The 16,401-nt window shown below is 38.8% G+C and overlaps 2 protein-coding genes across 2 annotated transcripts; both read left to right on the top strand.

Annotated features, from left to right (window-relative positions):
* Positions 1-7,161: 7,161 nt before the first annotated feature.
* Positions 7,162-8,775, top strand: LOC121744694 (exocyst complex component EXO70H1-like). Its single transcript, XM_042138282.1, has one exon. The coding sequence runs from the start codon at positions 7,162-7,164 to the stop codon at positions 8,773-8,775; it is 1,614 nt and encodes a 537-aa protein (XP_041994216.1).
* A 1,179-nt stretch (positions 8,776-9,954) lies between these two features.
* Positions 9,955-10,893, top strand: LOC121744695 (glutathione S-transferase T3-like). The gene has a single exon (XM_042138283.1). The coding sequence runs from the start codon at positions 9,955-9,957 to the stop codon at positions 10,891-10,893; it is 939 nt and encodes a 312-aa protein (XP_041994217.1).
* The last annotated feature ends 5,508 nt before the right edge of the window (positions 10,894-16,401 follow it).

Below are 16,401 nucleotides of genomic sequence, written 5' to 3' on the forward strand. Positions count from 1 at the left end.
GGCTCATATGAAACATCGTCGTTCAGGTCGAAGGTGCGTGAGCCGCTACTACTGCTGTAGTTGCCGGCGGCGCCGATCCTTGTCCGCTTCACACCAGGAGCACACTCTTCCTCGCAGATGGCCCTGAACTTCGGGGAGTCTCGCAGAACAAGGAACTCTTCCCAGTAGCTGAACTTGGGCCACCCTTCAGTATTGAACAACTGACACGACAACGCTTGTATGTCGGCTTCGCCGCGGCCGCTCTCAGCAGTGCAGAGTTGGTTGTCGTATATGCCAGTGAACCTCTTGAGGGCTCTAGTCATCCTGTTGAACTTCTTCCGGACCTGGTCGTGTGTACGCTGCACGGTGCCTGGTGGTTTGAATCCGTTGTACACCGCTAGGACGCGGTTCCAGAAGCAAACGTCGGTCTGATCTGTACCAACTGTGGGATCTGTCGTGACTGTATCCCAGGCCCTAACAATAGCAACGAACTCTTCCGTTTTGTAGAATGTCCCCCGTCCACCGCCACCGCCCTGCTGCCACCGCCGCTGCCATCGGGCCCGCCGCCACCGTCGTCGCCCTGCTCTCCGTCGAAGCCGCTTTGCCTCCCGCCGCCGCCGCCTCTCTTCCCGTCTCCACACAACCAGACGTCGGGGTCTCCGGTGTCCCCATCAACTGTTCCCATGTGAATCTATCAGATTCAGACAGAGGAGATTGAGTGGATTGGAATTGAGAGAATTGGAAATGTGTGGATCGAAATTGCTGAGAAGGGGTGTTGATCGCGTCCATGATGGGCCGGTAGTCGCTGAACCCCGATTGGGGACTACCCACGTTCCTCTGCTGATGAGAGGAGGACTGACCCCGATACTGGGGTGTCTGTTGCCACGACGGCGGCGATTGAGGACTCTACATCTGGTTTGGAGAGAGGGTGGAACTTGATCTCCACGGTTGGGAAGATGGAAAGTTGTCGTATCCCGAGTCTCCATAACTAGGGGAATCATCATCTCCACCTTGCATTTTTTAGACTATAAAAATTGTAGAGAATGAAAATTAGGGTTGTTCAAATGTGTGAACTGAAAAATGGTGGAAAATGGAGTATATATAAACAATTTTCGAAAATATTAAAAAAAAGGGATTGTGCGGGCATTGGGCTCACGGCCGCCACAATAGCGCGCCACGGCCCAGCGCCGAAGCGCCGCGGCCTGGCCAGCTTGGTGGCGCTCAGTTGGTCTCACCCCCCGCCGCGGCTCACCGTGGCCTCAGCAATAGGGAGCCGCGGCCCAGCCACCCCCGGGCCGAGAGCCGCGGCTCCCCTATCGTGGACGTCCTTAGAGCATCCACAATGGATGCCCGATCTGGCGCTTGATCGCACGAGATCAGGCTCGGGCGCCATCGGGCATCCATTGCAGGCGCCCGATGGATCGGGTGCCCGAGTATCTCAACTGAATGATCGGTCATCCCACTCGGGCGCCCATTGCAAAGCCGCGCCCGAGCTTGATTTCACTTTTTCAATTTTTTTAAGTTTTATTTTTTAAATTTCTATCTATAAATATACCTTATTTTCACTCATTTCTCACACATCTCTCAACCCTCACACAACATCTCTCCAATCAAACACTCACTTTCACTCACTTTTCCAAAATGAATCCCGGAGAAGATATAAATCGGGCTATGGAACGCACAATGTTTGCTTTCGGGAATCAGATTCTCGCAAGAATTCGTGCAATACAAGAGCAAGAGTAGGCCGAAGAGCAGGTCTCGAGGTCCATCCGCCACCGAACATCCGTCCGTCGAGAGCATGGCCTAGCTCATCAACGTCTGTTCGAGGACTAATTTAGTGTCTAATTTGCTATTTATAATGTGTAAACATAAAAAACAATATTAAAATTTAAATACAAATTTTTTATAAGGCTTTCCACCATGGCATCACCATTGCAGAAAGAAAGGGTATGCTGATGTGGCCATCACTGGCGCATCCACTGTGGAGGCTGTTATAGCCTAATATTATTTTTGTATTGGAATTGATTTCTTATCTTTTTCTTTTTTGTATTGGAATTGATTGTTAGTGAGTAGGAATCGGCTCTACGTTCGTCTGTTACTCGTACTAAAATTTATTTTCTTGGTTTGTTATAGAGTTATCTTAGGAGATGTAGTCACTCATTTCATACCATAATTTCTAATCCAATTTTAAATTCGGTCAATTTGACCCATTAAAGCAGGAGGGCCTACGATGGGAAAATACCTTTAAACTTTTGAATGTTAGTTACTAGTATAATATTTTTGACATAACATCGAATGTGTTTCACGTAAGAAAGAATAAGAGGATCCAAATCCGTGCTCTTGCCCGCGAGCACGGATGTGGGTCCGACCCCACTTTTTCTGCCTGCTCTTAGGCAAGAGTACAACACCCATATCTGTGCTCTTCCGTAAGGACGAGCACAAGGGTTTCACCATTCTATTATTCAATTTAAATAAAAACATTTCCCCAAAATTAAATTTCATTAAAAATATCCGGAATAATATTACAAATTACAATAAAACTAAAAATTACATAATTAAATTCCTAAAAAATAAAAATTACATAATTAAAATCCTAAAAAATAAAAAGCACATAATTAAAATCCTAAAAAATGAAAATTACATAATTAAACTACTAAAAAATAAAAATTACACAATTTAAGCGTAAAAATTACATCCGGGGAAGACTAGTCATCATCCGACAATACCCCCCAACATTCTTCGGAGACCCCGTATCATCGCCACATGCGATCGAAGTTGCTCGGGGGTCATATTTGACCTATCGGCCAAATTGAGTTGGGCCAAAACCCCCCACAACGAGTTGGTGGGGGGGTTGAGGTGGCACATATGGAGTGGGATGGAGTCGCGGTGCGACATCCGCCTTCTTCCTTCCTTGCGGTCGGCGTTGGGAACCGCTCGGGCCGGCGTCGGGGTTACTTAAGTTAGCTCCGGCAAGTTGGCTAGCCACGTCTTCGGAGCCGGCGTCGGATAGAGATACCGACCTTGACCGTTTGGAGGAGCCGCTAGAGGAGGATGTTACGCCTCCCCTATACTTCGGATGCGACCGCGTCTCCTGCCAAATGTTGAGGTACGTGAACGGCTTGTAGTTCATGGATTGGTAGGTCGACAAGGCAGAACTGATGATGTCGACCTCGCTCCGACCGCTCCCCGCCGACCGCTCTTCCTGGAGGTAATACCCCTGTAACTTTTGGATTTCTTCGTTGGCTCTGTATATGGCGTTGTGCACCATACTCTCGTTGCGCTCGATTGTTCCAGCCGGCCGGTTTTCATTGTATCGGCGACAGATGCGCCACCAATAATGATCACCGGATTGGTTCGTGCCAACCTCCGGATCTTCGGAGATTGACAAGAACGCTTTGAACAATTGCTCCATCTCCGCCGGAGTGTACGGTGTGCGGACACCGCGAGTAGGAGGAGTCGGAGTTTGGGAGGGGCCGCTCGACCTCGCTCTAGGCTCGGGTGTCCACCCGTATTGCCCTTTGGGGGCATCTTGATCGTCGATCGTGTAAGGCCGGTAGCCATCCGGAACTTCCGAACCTTGGGTTTGAGGAGGGGCCGAATATTCCGTTTCCAGACTAGGAAACGGTTGTGAGCCGAACCACTCGGGGTTCCAACCGTGGGAGCCGGGGGGGTGATCGTCGTGGCCGGACATTGTTATGTTGTAGGAGTGGAAGAAAGATTGAGAATTGAGAATGGAAATGAGAGAATGTAGATGAGAATTGTGTAGTGTGGTGTGAATTTTTTGGTGTGAAAGTGGGGGTATTTATAGATGAAAATGTGTATTTTTGGGGGAAAAATTGAAAAATAAACTAAAAATGGGTAGAAAATGAATATAATTTTTTGGGAAGTGGAATTTTTTTTTTTAAATTTTAATCAGATTTTTTTAATTAAAATTCGATTTAAAAAAAAATTTGCCAACGGCCAATCACCACCTGCCCGTATGCTGCTCGCTGGCACGGACGTGCTCGATGCATCGAGCAGTGCCGTGCCAGCGGCGGACAGCGATGCCGTGCCGCTGGCACGGACGGACAAACAAGCTGCAGCTCGCCGATGTGGATGCTCTAAGTAAACTATTGCACATTTCTGGATCTCGAAAAAAGGTCATTTGTTTTAAATTCCCCGGAACTGAGGCGGACATTTAACACTCTTTTTATATTTTAACTAAATAACTCAGACATAGAGTAGTACTCTCTCTCAGCTATAAGAAAGTATGAATTACTATTTATTTATTGCTAGTTCATATTAATAAAGTATGTAGTATTTTGGAGTATAAATTATCCTTTACATACTCATTTTATTTACAACTTATACCATTATACTATGTTACTAATAATATAGAACTCACTCTCTATTAATACTACTTACAGTACACTTTATCTCTTTTTCCTTCTACCATTATACTCCCTCCGTTCCATGCTACTCGCACTTTTCATTTTAGGTCGTAAATTTGGGATTGATTTTTTTGTGTAATTAAAAAAGAATTTTTAGGTGTAATGAGACATCACTTAATAAAAGAGCTCTTAACTTAAACTAACATATTAATTAAATGTATTAATTCTAACTTAAATTATAAATAGTGTAAGGACTTTGTGGCGAGCCGAAAAGCAAACGTGCGAGTAGCACGGGACGGAGGGAGTACTATGTTACTAATAATATAGAACTCTCTCTCTATTAATACTACTTACATAAAACTCATGTAAAATCAAATATTCATAATACTTTTCAAAGACTGAGGGAGGGAGTAGTGGTAAATATTATAGTAACAAAAATAAGATTATTATCTTAAGCAAGTTTTCAAGAATCTGCTCTAGTTTAACAAAAGCAACTCTCCGATTGATTGGTTGAAAGTAGGGATGTCAATGTAACCCGAACCCGCGGGCCGGCCCGAATAACCCGATAAAAATACAGGGTTAGGGTTGTAATTTCGCAGCCCGAATTTAAAATCGGGCCATTCGGGTTGTCGGGTTAGGCGGGCTGACCCGTTCGGGTTACGGGTTGGCCCGTCGGGTTGAAGGCTTCTACACAACAAGCAGTTTTTATAACGGTCATAACTTTCTCTACAAAGCTCCGACTGAGGCGTGTAATATATCCACACGAAGCTCTTTCGAAGACGAAGAGAATGATATGTATTAGAGGTTTATCAGACTTCAAAATCGCGAGAAACATTGACTCAAACAAGGCTGCTGGACATCCACATATTTTGTGTACATTTTCTAATCAATTTTCTATCATTTCTCAACAAACATATAAACATACCAAAATATAGAAATATAATCAAAATCATCCAAAACAACCCTCTAAAACCATGCAAAATCCAAATACGTCAACCGACTATATAAGATCACGAAAAAAATCACCATGTGGTTCATGGATTCATAAATACTCGTATGTAAAAGCTTTCTTTTAGTATATTTCCAATATAATAGTGCAAAGTGTTTTGACGCCGCTTCGTCATTGAATTATGCGTACTTTGATGATTCTTAAAACAAAGATAAATTATTATTTGACTTATTTACAGCTGGAATAAATTAAATTTGACCAATCATAATTCAAGAAAACTTAGAGTTACTCCAATTAGCTAGCATCTTGATAATTCACTCTTTAACAATTCAAAATATTTTTGTTACATCTACGATGCACCTCTCACGTTATGAAAATTTTATTTAATTTTCTACGAATTGATTTATGTTTGAATTTTGAAACAAAGTGTTGATTTATGTTTTAAAGTACATAAACATACTATTTATAGATATTTTGTAAATAATTATGTAATGAATAAGTTATTTAAATTTAAATAACTTAATCTTTTTAAAAAATATTAAAGAAAATTAAAAATATGTATTTCATTGTTGAATGATTAATTAAAAATATTTATATAATTAAAGAAAATTTAAAATACGTATTATTTTTTGAAAATATTAAAAGAATTAAAAATACGCATTAGCCCGAATAACCCGGTGGGTTAGCCCGAAACCCGAAGGGTTAGGGTTAGGGTCGAACTTTTATAACCCGAAAAAATATAACCCGAATAGCCCGTATCCGAATGGCCCGACAACCCGAACGGGTTGGCCCGATTGACATCCCTAGTTGAAAGGCATGAATAGAACAGTGGCGGACGCAGAAAATGATATTAGTAGGGGCAATATTTTCAGAATTTTCTCTAAAAGTTTATTTTTTAGTAATTTAAATTATTAATAGGGACTTTTGTATAAGAATTTGTTTAAAATTTAGATAAATTTTAAAAATAGTTAATAGAAAAATAATAAACATTCAATTCATTAGGGAAAATTTACTCTGAAATTTTACATAATTGTATCGTACTATCCCTGAATCAATAAAAGACAACATTTCCAAATCTGAAGTCAACCCTGAAAAAGATGTAACGAATATAAAATGTAAAAGCATATCTACTCAAAACTCTTAAGAACTTTCCGATTGTAACAATAAAAATTTGAAGCATTATTTGAGAATATTGGCGTAATTATAGATTTCCAGGCTAATGCCAACCAGTGTGAAAGTTATATGTAAATAATTGTAGTTAACAAAAGAAACATGAAAACGAGTAAATCCTATCCCTCGATTGGTAATATTATTATTTGCTCTACAATTAATATGACAAATGGCTTTAATTAGGAAAAATATACTGACGTTATACCAAACACGCTTTTCCCTTAAAAGGAAATTGTTTGGTATCTCTTTTTCGTAAACGCTTTCTACAGTCAACCGATTTTCCTTCCCTTTTCTTCATTTTTCCAGGTCCTTTCTTTCTCCATCATAAATTATATGGTTGTTACGCGTTTTTAACTCATTCTCACTTTTCCTATTTATTACTACAAAATATTTGTTCTATCATAATCAAAATATTCTAACAAGAAATATAATTGGATTTTTGTTCGTTTCAGAGAGACCATAAATGAGAAACAAACATAATTTTCACACGCTAATTAGCTACCCATTCCAAATTTCGAATTCACACTCCAACCATTATATACACATTCCACTGTTACTCTCCAAAACCAAAATCACAAATTCTGTAAATCCAATATCAATAAAATATAAAAAAATTGAAATAAAGACATATATAATCCTCTCTCCGTGGTGATGCCATTGCCACCTATGCGCCACCTTTGTCTCTCGGAGATCATGGCGGAGGAATGCATCAGCTACAACTACGCCGAATATATAATCAGGAAATGGGAAGTAGGTGCCGCCAAATTGAATACATTCTCATCTCTGTTTCTCGCCGACAGAAATGAAGCATACAAATTATTAGAAGCTATTATCGGCGTTCAACACGCCATGAACCACCATGTCAAGCTGAGCACCACATCTCGCAAACTCGTCGGAGCTCAAGAGTTGATGCAGATCGCGATGCACAGGCTCAGATATGAATTTTCCGCGATATTATCCGCCACAAGAAGCAGCAATCTCGACTCTGAATCGTTAAATTCTCAGGATCGAGATCGAGAAACCACGGCGACGGAAAGTGAGAGAGCGGTGGAGGATTTGAAGAGTGTTGCGGAGTGCATGATCGCGTGCGGTTATGCGAAGGAGTGTGTTGGTACTTATCGAATTGTGAGAAAATCGATCGTCGACGAGACGATGTATTATTTGGGGATTGAGAGGTTGAGAAATTCTGAATTGAGGAATATGGAGTGGAGGAATCTGGAGACGAGGATCAATACATGGCTGCGCGTGGTAAAGATTGCTGTGCAGAATTTGTTTAAACGAGAGAAGATTATCTGTGATGCCGTCTTCTCTTCATCGGAAAAGGTTGCGGAGGCGTGTTTCGCTGCAATCTCGACGGATGCGGCGGCGGATCTGTTTTCCTTCGCGGAGAGTCTCTGCAAATGCAAGAAGGTTCTCTCGCCGGAGAAGATATTCCGGCTGCTGGATCTCTATGAGGTGATCTCCGATTTGTGGCCGGACATTGAGCTTTTATTTGCCGATAAGCTTTCGTCGGAGGTGAGATCTCAGGCGGCGATGGCGCAGTTGAAGCTTGGGGAGACGGTTAGTGCTATGCTAGGTCAATTCGAAGAGGCGATTCGGAAGGAGACGTCGCCGCCTCCTATCGGCGGCGGTGTTCATCCCCTCACGCGCTACATGATGAATTTCCTCGTTGTTTTAGGCGATTACGACGCCGCGCTCTCCAGCATTTTGGAGGATTGGTCACCGGCGAATGTTCGGAGTACTCCGACGAAAAACCGTTTCTCCAGCCACGCATCCGGCGGCGAAGCGGATGCATCGGCACCGGAGATCAGCCGTCGCCTCTCGTGGCTGATTGTGATCCTCCTCTGTAAGCTAGACGGCAAGACGGCGGCGTACGACGACGTCGCATTGTCGTACTTGTACTTGGCGAACAACCTAAACTACGTCGTTTCGAAGGTTCGGAGCTCGAATCTGGGGATTCTGATTGGGGAAGACTGGATCGGGAAGCACGAGTTGAATGTGAAAGCCTACTTAACGAAATACGAGAAAATCGGATGGAGTGATGTCACCTCCGCCGCGACGCCGCCGGCGGAGGTGGCGGAGTCTGTCGAATTGTATTACGCTGGATTCCATGAGACGTGCAGGAAGCAGAGATCGTGGGTCATACCCGACCCGATAATTCGGGAAGAGGTCAAAATCTCGTTGCGTAAAAGGATACTTTCGGGTTATCGGGTCTTGTGCAAACGGATGAATAATATGCCGGATGTAATTGTCAGATATACCCCTCAAGAGTTAGATAATTACTTGTCAAACCTGTTTCAAGAATAAGTTGTGAAATGGTTATTAATACTGGGTTAATCTGAAAACCAACACTTGTTTTAATTTTTTACAATTTTGTGCATACGTTTAATTTTTGCATATTGATTACTAATATGCACGTAGTAAAAAGGATGCATAAATTCGTAGCTCGGGCCGATTCTAAGCGATTTGTGTCAAACATAAAATTTTACTACTATTATTGTGAAATTAAGAAATGACAAACTTAAATGTTTTAAATAATTTAATTTGACATTTAGGTTTAGGAAACAATCTCTACTTACACTCTGTTAATTCAGAACTCAAACATATAATTAAGTAAATAGTCGCACAGAAAATATATACATTACGACTAGAAAATATATTCCACTATAAAACTTTAATCTTAATAACCAAATTAACATCACCAGAACGAAAAAAAAGAAAAATATATGGGCTCAATATATTTTTTCATGGTTGGGCTTCCCTGATTCAATGGTCTACAATTTATATGGGCTCAACAAGGGAAGCCCAATATATTTTTTACAAAACCGGGTCCGATAATATTGAACAATTTAGCCCAAATGGATAATTTATATGAAAAAATGTTTGATCGATCTTGAATAAATTAAAATAGGCTTTTTTTCTACTAATACTTCAATTCAGTAATTAGTTAAAATTAGCTAGAGTAGAAACTAGAATTGAGGTTAAACATTAGTTACATAACCGTTTACCCAAGTAAATTTAAATTACCCATTGCCTATACAATTGTACACTAGGTAATTGATTAAATGTTACTACCATGTTGCTTTGTTTGTTGATATAAATATAATGCGGCTGCAATTAATCATATTTACACAGAAATGTCCAATAAGAGCATCGTTAACGCAGCGGGCCGGGCCGCTGTTGGGTCCCGGCCTGCGTCACGACGCGTTGGAGGAGAGCAATTTCCGGCTTGGGGGCCTGCCCCGGGGACATAGTCGCAGCTCCGGGCCGCGCCCGGGGCCCGTCCCGACCGCTCGTTAATCGTGCCCGTGCCGCACGCCTAGCGTCCCGGCCCGGAGTTGGATGTTTTCCGGGCCGGGCCGCAAGTGCCCAACATTTAATTTCTTTTTTTTTTCCATTTTATTGCCTATATATACTACATTTGTGCATCATTCTTCCACACTTTGCCCATTTCAATCCTCTTGTATTACAATATTTTCAGTTTCTATGGAGTGGTTTAACAACGACGAACTCCAGATGAACGAGTTCGTCAACGGCAACAATTGGTATGTGCCGCCGACGCCCAACCCGGATGCGACGCCTATTCCGGGGGTGGCTACTAACATGGAAATAACATCGCCAGTTGATATGGAGCCTGCTAAAGGGAGGGGCAAGGGCAAGGTTGCAGATGATGAGGGGCCAAAGAAGTATAGTCCACAGGAGACGTTGTGGCTAGCCAAGAACTTTGTCGACGTCTCCGAGGATCCTATCATCGGCAACCATCAGAGCGGCAAAGTGTTCTGGCAGCGGATTGCGGAGAAGTACAACGTTGGTCGCCCTAGAGGGTCGTTCGAGCGTAGCTACGTGAAGCTACGTAAGCATTGGGGTCGGGTCCAGAAGGAGATGAACAAGTGGAATGGCAAGTGGACCAACGTACTTTGGATGTGGCCGAGCAGGCACAGCGAGATGGACCTCGTGGATAAGGCCAAGGCGGAGTTCTTCTCTGACGGGAAGAAGCATTTCAAATACTTCGATGTTTGGAAGATTGTCGAGAAGAGCCCGAAGTACACCGATGGGGCAGAACCGGCGCCAAGTGGGGCGCCAAAGAGAACCAAAGTGTCTGCAGCTGGAAACTATTCTTCGAGCGAAGGAGGTCCGACAATCAACCTCAACGTGACAGACGACGACGTCTCCCTCTCATCCTCTAGCACTCAAAGCCGTCCGATGGGAACAAAGACGGTAAAGAGGAAAGTGAAGGGGAAGGCAACTGCGAGCTACTCCGCTATGCCGCCACCGCCGCCCAATCATTCTCTGGATAAGATATTCGACTCTGTGTCGGATAAGATATTCGACTCTGTGTCGGAGATGAGTATTACCTGGTGGATGAGCCAGCTGACGGAGTTGACATCGAGGGAGAGTTCGATCTCGAGTTGCACCATGAGATGATTGCCTACCTTCGCGCACAAATGAAGAAGTAGTTTTTTCATTTTTATTTATTTTTATGACTTGTATTTTTATTTTCTTGGATTTTTAATTTTCATTTTCTAGGATTTTTAATTTTCTTTGTCTAGGATTTGTAATTGTCTTTTTTTCGATTGAACAATAAATTTTTCTGGTTTGAATTGTTCAATATATTCTATTTTATAAGTAAAATGAGTTGAAGTTGTGAATAGTACAATTTAATAGTTGTGGTCTGGGATGAGGCATGCAGGATTAGAGGAGTTGTGGCATATGACTCAAATTTAGGGGAGTGATAATGTGGAGGGGACTTGGAGCCTGAATTGGGGACGGGATTAATGATGCTCTGATGAAATTTGACTATCCTTATCACATGGGCAAAACACACATGAACCTAGTTAGAAAAGTGAATTCGTAAGAGTAAACCACACGTGGGTAATCTGTTTTTAGAACTCGTCATTTCTAAATTACAAAAATTGATAGAAAGCTCAGAATTTCTAAAAAGCAAATTATAATCTAATTTAAAAATTATGGAAAAAAATATACTATTATTTTTTTACTAACTCCCATTCCTAATTTATATCCACCAATACATTTCATTCCATTTCATTTCAAAACATGACTCTCTCTGCCATATCTCACGCTTTCTTTTTGAATTTCAAGAAATGTAAAGAAATATGAGTGGATCTTAATTTTGGAGTCGACATTTCTGTGTGATTTCTAGAGGCTTCAAAAATTGCTGAAAGGAAGAAGTAGAGAGGAGTTGGCAGATGTTTAATTAAACCTTTTGGGATATTTTAGCCTTTTCAAATCAAAATTGACTATATTTTAGTTTTTAGATGTTTTTAACTAACTATTAATTTAAACTATCTAAGGTAATTCGCAATTTAGCCCCTAAATTTTAGCAACAACTACTACTACTACTACATATTTCATCTATGACTTGAGCATTTTCAATTTTAGCTAAAACGCCAATAACTTAACCATACCTCTATTTTTTAATTACATCATTTTTTATTTTTCTAAATTTATATATTTATTTAAACTTCGATGTTTGTAAAACAAAAATAAATAATGAAAATTTTGATTAATATTAAATTGGTTCTTAATTTTAGACAGTTTTTGAAAACCAAACGAAATTAATCCGAAAAAATATTAGTAATATTTCCAAAATAATTATAGACCTATTTTATAATTTGACTGTACATTAATTTTAGCCCAGAACATGGAAACTAAGAGCATCCACAACCGTGCTCTTGCCAGCGGCACGGTTGTGGGCCCGGGCGGTACTATTCATGCCTGCTCTCTGGCAAGAGCACAATACCCACAACTGTGCTCTTCCGCAAGGACGAGCACAATTAATATAAAATTCAATTAAACAAAAACATTTCCATAATATTAAAATTCATTTAAAAACCACAATAAATATTACAAATTACAAATAAAATTAAAAATTACATAATTAAAATCCTAAAAATAAAAAATTACATAATTAAAATCCTAAAAATTAAAAATTACATAATTAAACTCCTAAAAATTAAAAATTACATAATTAAACTCATAAAAATTGAGATTTAGAGAGTTGTTTAGTATAGTGTCATTTTTTGTGTTTGAAATGAGAGTATTTATAGATGAAAGTATGAATTTTGGGGTAAAAATAATGAAAAAAAAATAAATTAAAAGTGTGGAAAAAATGGATATATTTTATTAGGAAGTGAGAAAATATTTTTTTTATTAATTTTGAATTTTTCAGATTTTTTCGATTTTATTAAAAAAATAATAATAATAAATGATAAATCAACGGGCCAATCAGAAGCTGCCACGTCGCCACCTCGTGCTCTTGCCGCTGGCACGGACGTGCTCTTAGCTAAGAGCACCACCCTGCCAGCGGCAGGGCGCATCAACGGACGAGCTTCGTCCTTGCCAGCGGCAAGGACGGCGGTGAGCATGCTGCTCACCGCTGCGGATGCTCTAAACATGTTAATACAAGGCCAATTAGAAATCCCCCGTAAAAATGGTAAGGAAAATACTACAAGTTGCAGTCGCAGAAGTAGTTGAGAGCCAATAAAAATACTCCCAAATCAATTTATTTCTGAAACCAACGTTTTACATCATTGAATTCTCTGTATCTGCCGCTGTTTTCTCATTTTTTTCTCTGGTTTTGTTTGTTTACCAATAAATTCTCTTTTAGTTTTTTCTCCAAAGTCAGATGTCAAATGCAAATAAGATTAGATCCAGTGTGATACAATATAGTAGTATATATAAATGCCACAATAGGTGCTTGGAATTGTGGGGTCCTTCCTACCTTCGACAATAACAACTAATAGTAGCATGTATATAATCAATATCTTAAAACCAGCTTTTTCGTGTATATATTTAAAAGTCATCTAAATTTTATTTTAGACGGTCTTGATTGCGACACGTGGCGGCACTGCTATTGAATTTGGCCTCTAATTTTTTGGATTTTGTACCGTGCGGTCCAAATCTGTCTTGGTTATGATATAGAAAGATGACCTATTCTTATATATATACTCCTACAAGCTAGGATAGGAATCTATGATATTTCAATAATTCATGAGAAATGAGAATGACGAACAAACACATAATAAAGTCAATGAACAAGCACAAGAATTGAACAAGTAAAAATAAATTTTCACTCATGATCACGAGATTGAAACTCAAGTAATGCATTCTCATTTCTCTCCTATGAGTTAGTATGAAGTATGCTTAAATTATGACATTTTTTTGGGTACATGTGATTGTGTTATTTTTAATATAACAACAGCATATAATATATTACAATGATCAATAATTTAGATTTGTTCGTGAATAACATGCACGTTCATTTGTTGTTAAGTGCGTGCGTGGACACTTGACCATCATAAGTTCGCCTCCTAAACATTTGGTAAACTTAGCTTTCCTGGCAATTACAACCATAATCTGACATCTTAAATGTTCACAAGGATCTGTATATATTATTCATTAGAAAATTTATGTCTCGAGATATTTAGCGACAATAGTAATTAGTAAATGATTGCAATTAATTAAGAACTTGCATCTTAGAAAAAATATAATTATAACAAAGTCAATATATACGAACTTTGAAAGAGAGAAAGGACAAACGGTTTCAAGTTGGCAGATGCAATTATATCTATAGTACAAATTTCCAATGACCTATATTTTCATAGTAATATATTATGTATATATATTTAGCAATTAATATAGAGGCAGTTATTGATCTCTGGTTTACTTTGTGCTGCCGGTTTGAGATCTTTTCTGTGGATGAGCGCATCATGATTTAAATCTTTCTAAAAATAGATATTTAAATATATAAATATGGCCACATACAGAAGAGAGTTAGCTAACAAATAAGGCAAATACTAGCTAGCTTCTGATATATAGTCCTATATATAAGTCCTATTAAGTTGAGATTTTTTAGCTTAATTGAGATATATTTTCAGCCACTCATCCACAACATTTTCGAAATATCAACTGCAAGTAGATTATGTCAACTCGGGGTATTATCGTCAATAGCCTGCACATCAAATATCAACAACTTATAGTTGACATTATATGCGTATAGTTGACATGAATTGTATATGTAATTGACATTGTGTGTAGTTGACATGGATTGCATATGTAGTTGGCATTATATGTGTGTAGTTGACATGAATTGTATACATAGTTAACAAAAAAAAAATTTAAAATTAAAAAAAATAGATTTATTGAATAAAATGTACCATGAAATTACCATTCTGTCATTTCATAATTAATTAATCTAAAAATATTTTCCATGTGACAAATTCTGGACCACTCATTTAATAAAAATGAGTGGATGATAATGCATCTCAATTCTCAATTAGATAAAAAAAATCTCAATTGATCACAACGACATATATATCACTCCCAAGAAAACCCTAATTAAATTAAAAACAGAAAAAAATCCAAATTATATATCCATCATGTATAATTGTTTTGAGTATTTAACGCAAAAAATGAAATAGTAATTACTTCCTTCCGTCTCACTCGATGTCCATAGTCTTGAGTAGCATGAGATTTTAAGAGTTATTAGGTGGGGTAAGTTAATAGAAAAAAAGTAATTGAATATAATAATAAGGAGAGAGATTTATTTTCAAATATAGAAAATGAACATTTTGAATAGGGATGTCAATCGGGTCGGCCCATCGGGTTTCGGGCCAATCCTACTCGGGTTGCGGGTCACTCGGGTGTGAGCTAATCAGGTTGTGATTTCTTTCGGGCTATAAATATTTGGCCATAACCCTAAATGCTCGGGTTTCGGGCTAGCCCAGCGGGTTAATCGAGTTGCTGCCGATAAGATTAACATGCGATCAATCCAATAAATAATGATTAAAATTAGTTATATATTCATAAAATGGAAACATTTTATTATGATAAATTTGAGGTATATGCTTAAACTCAATCATAAACATGATCAAATACTAATATTTGAGATATTTCATGAAATTTTAAAGCATATTTTAGAAATTTAAATATTTTTTTAGTGAATTTGAAGTATTTAATTATTTATTAATTATTATATTAATAAAAATTCTATATATAATTTTTATATTTAATGTAAAATTGAAATATATTTTTGTAGTTATGTATATATTATAAAACTAATCAATGAAATGTCGAATCATGAGTAAAAAATACTCCCTCCGTCTCGGACTACTCGCACATTTCCTTTTCGGCACGGAGATTAAGGAATGAGTGTATAGCAAAGTCAATAATTGCGGCTGTAGGTGATAATTTTTACTAAAAATGGAAAGAGTGCAAATAACTTGGGATGCCCAGAAAGGAAATAAGTGCAAGTAGTCCGGGACGGAGGGAGTAGAATAATAGAAATTTTATCGGGCTTTCGGGTCAGCCCATCAAGTTTTCAGGTCTGACTCTAATGGGTTGCGGGTTAATCGGGTGCAGGCTAATCGGGCTTTGAATTTGTCGGGCTAGAAATTTCCGCTCCTAACCCTATAGATTTAGCGATCTATTCGGGTCAGTCCACAGGTTGCGGGCTACACTGACAATCCTAATTTTGAATGTGATAACTAAAAATGGAAAGTGATATCTTGAGTGGGACGGATGGATGGAGTATTTCGAAGTCAATAATAGATAGATCGTTGGCCGCTATATGTAGATAGATATATACGGATGTTGCTTACAGGTAAAAAAAAGAAGAGAAAAATTGATACCCTAATATTCTAGTCAAAGTCCGTGTATTATCTATGGTAGTATTTTAAATATGTATCTCACATCATCATCAATTAATACACACCAATTTAATTAATTTACTATAGTATGTCACGCCATCAGTTGAAATTTGTAATCCCATGCATTACTGCATGATTTGCATTCGACAGCTATTCTTATTGTGACATTTATTCGTTTTGTGGCAAACAATAGGTATTCTGTTATGCTACATATATGATATAGAGTATGTACATATCGAGACACTTATCTATTGTGACAATAGAG

The sequence above is a fragment of the Salvia splendens genome, chromosome 8, assembly GCF_004379255.2.
Source record: "Salvia splendens isolate huo1 chromosome 8, SspV2, whole genome shotgun sequence".
NCBI classification, from domain to species: Eukaryota; Viridiplantae; Streptophyta; class Magnoliopsida; order Lamiales; family Lamiaceae; genus Salvia; species Salvia splendens.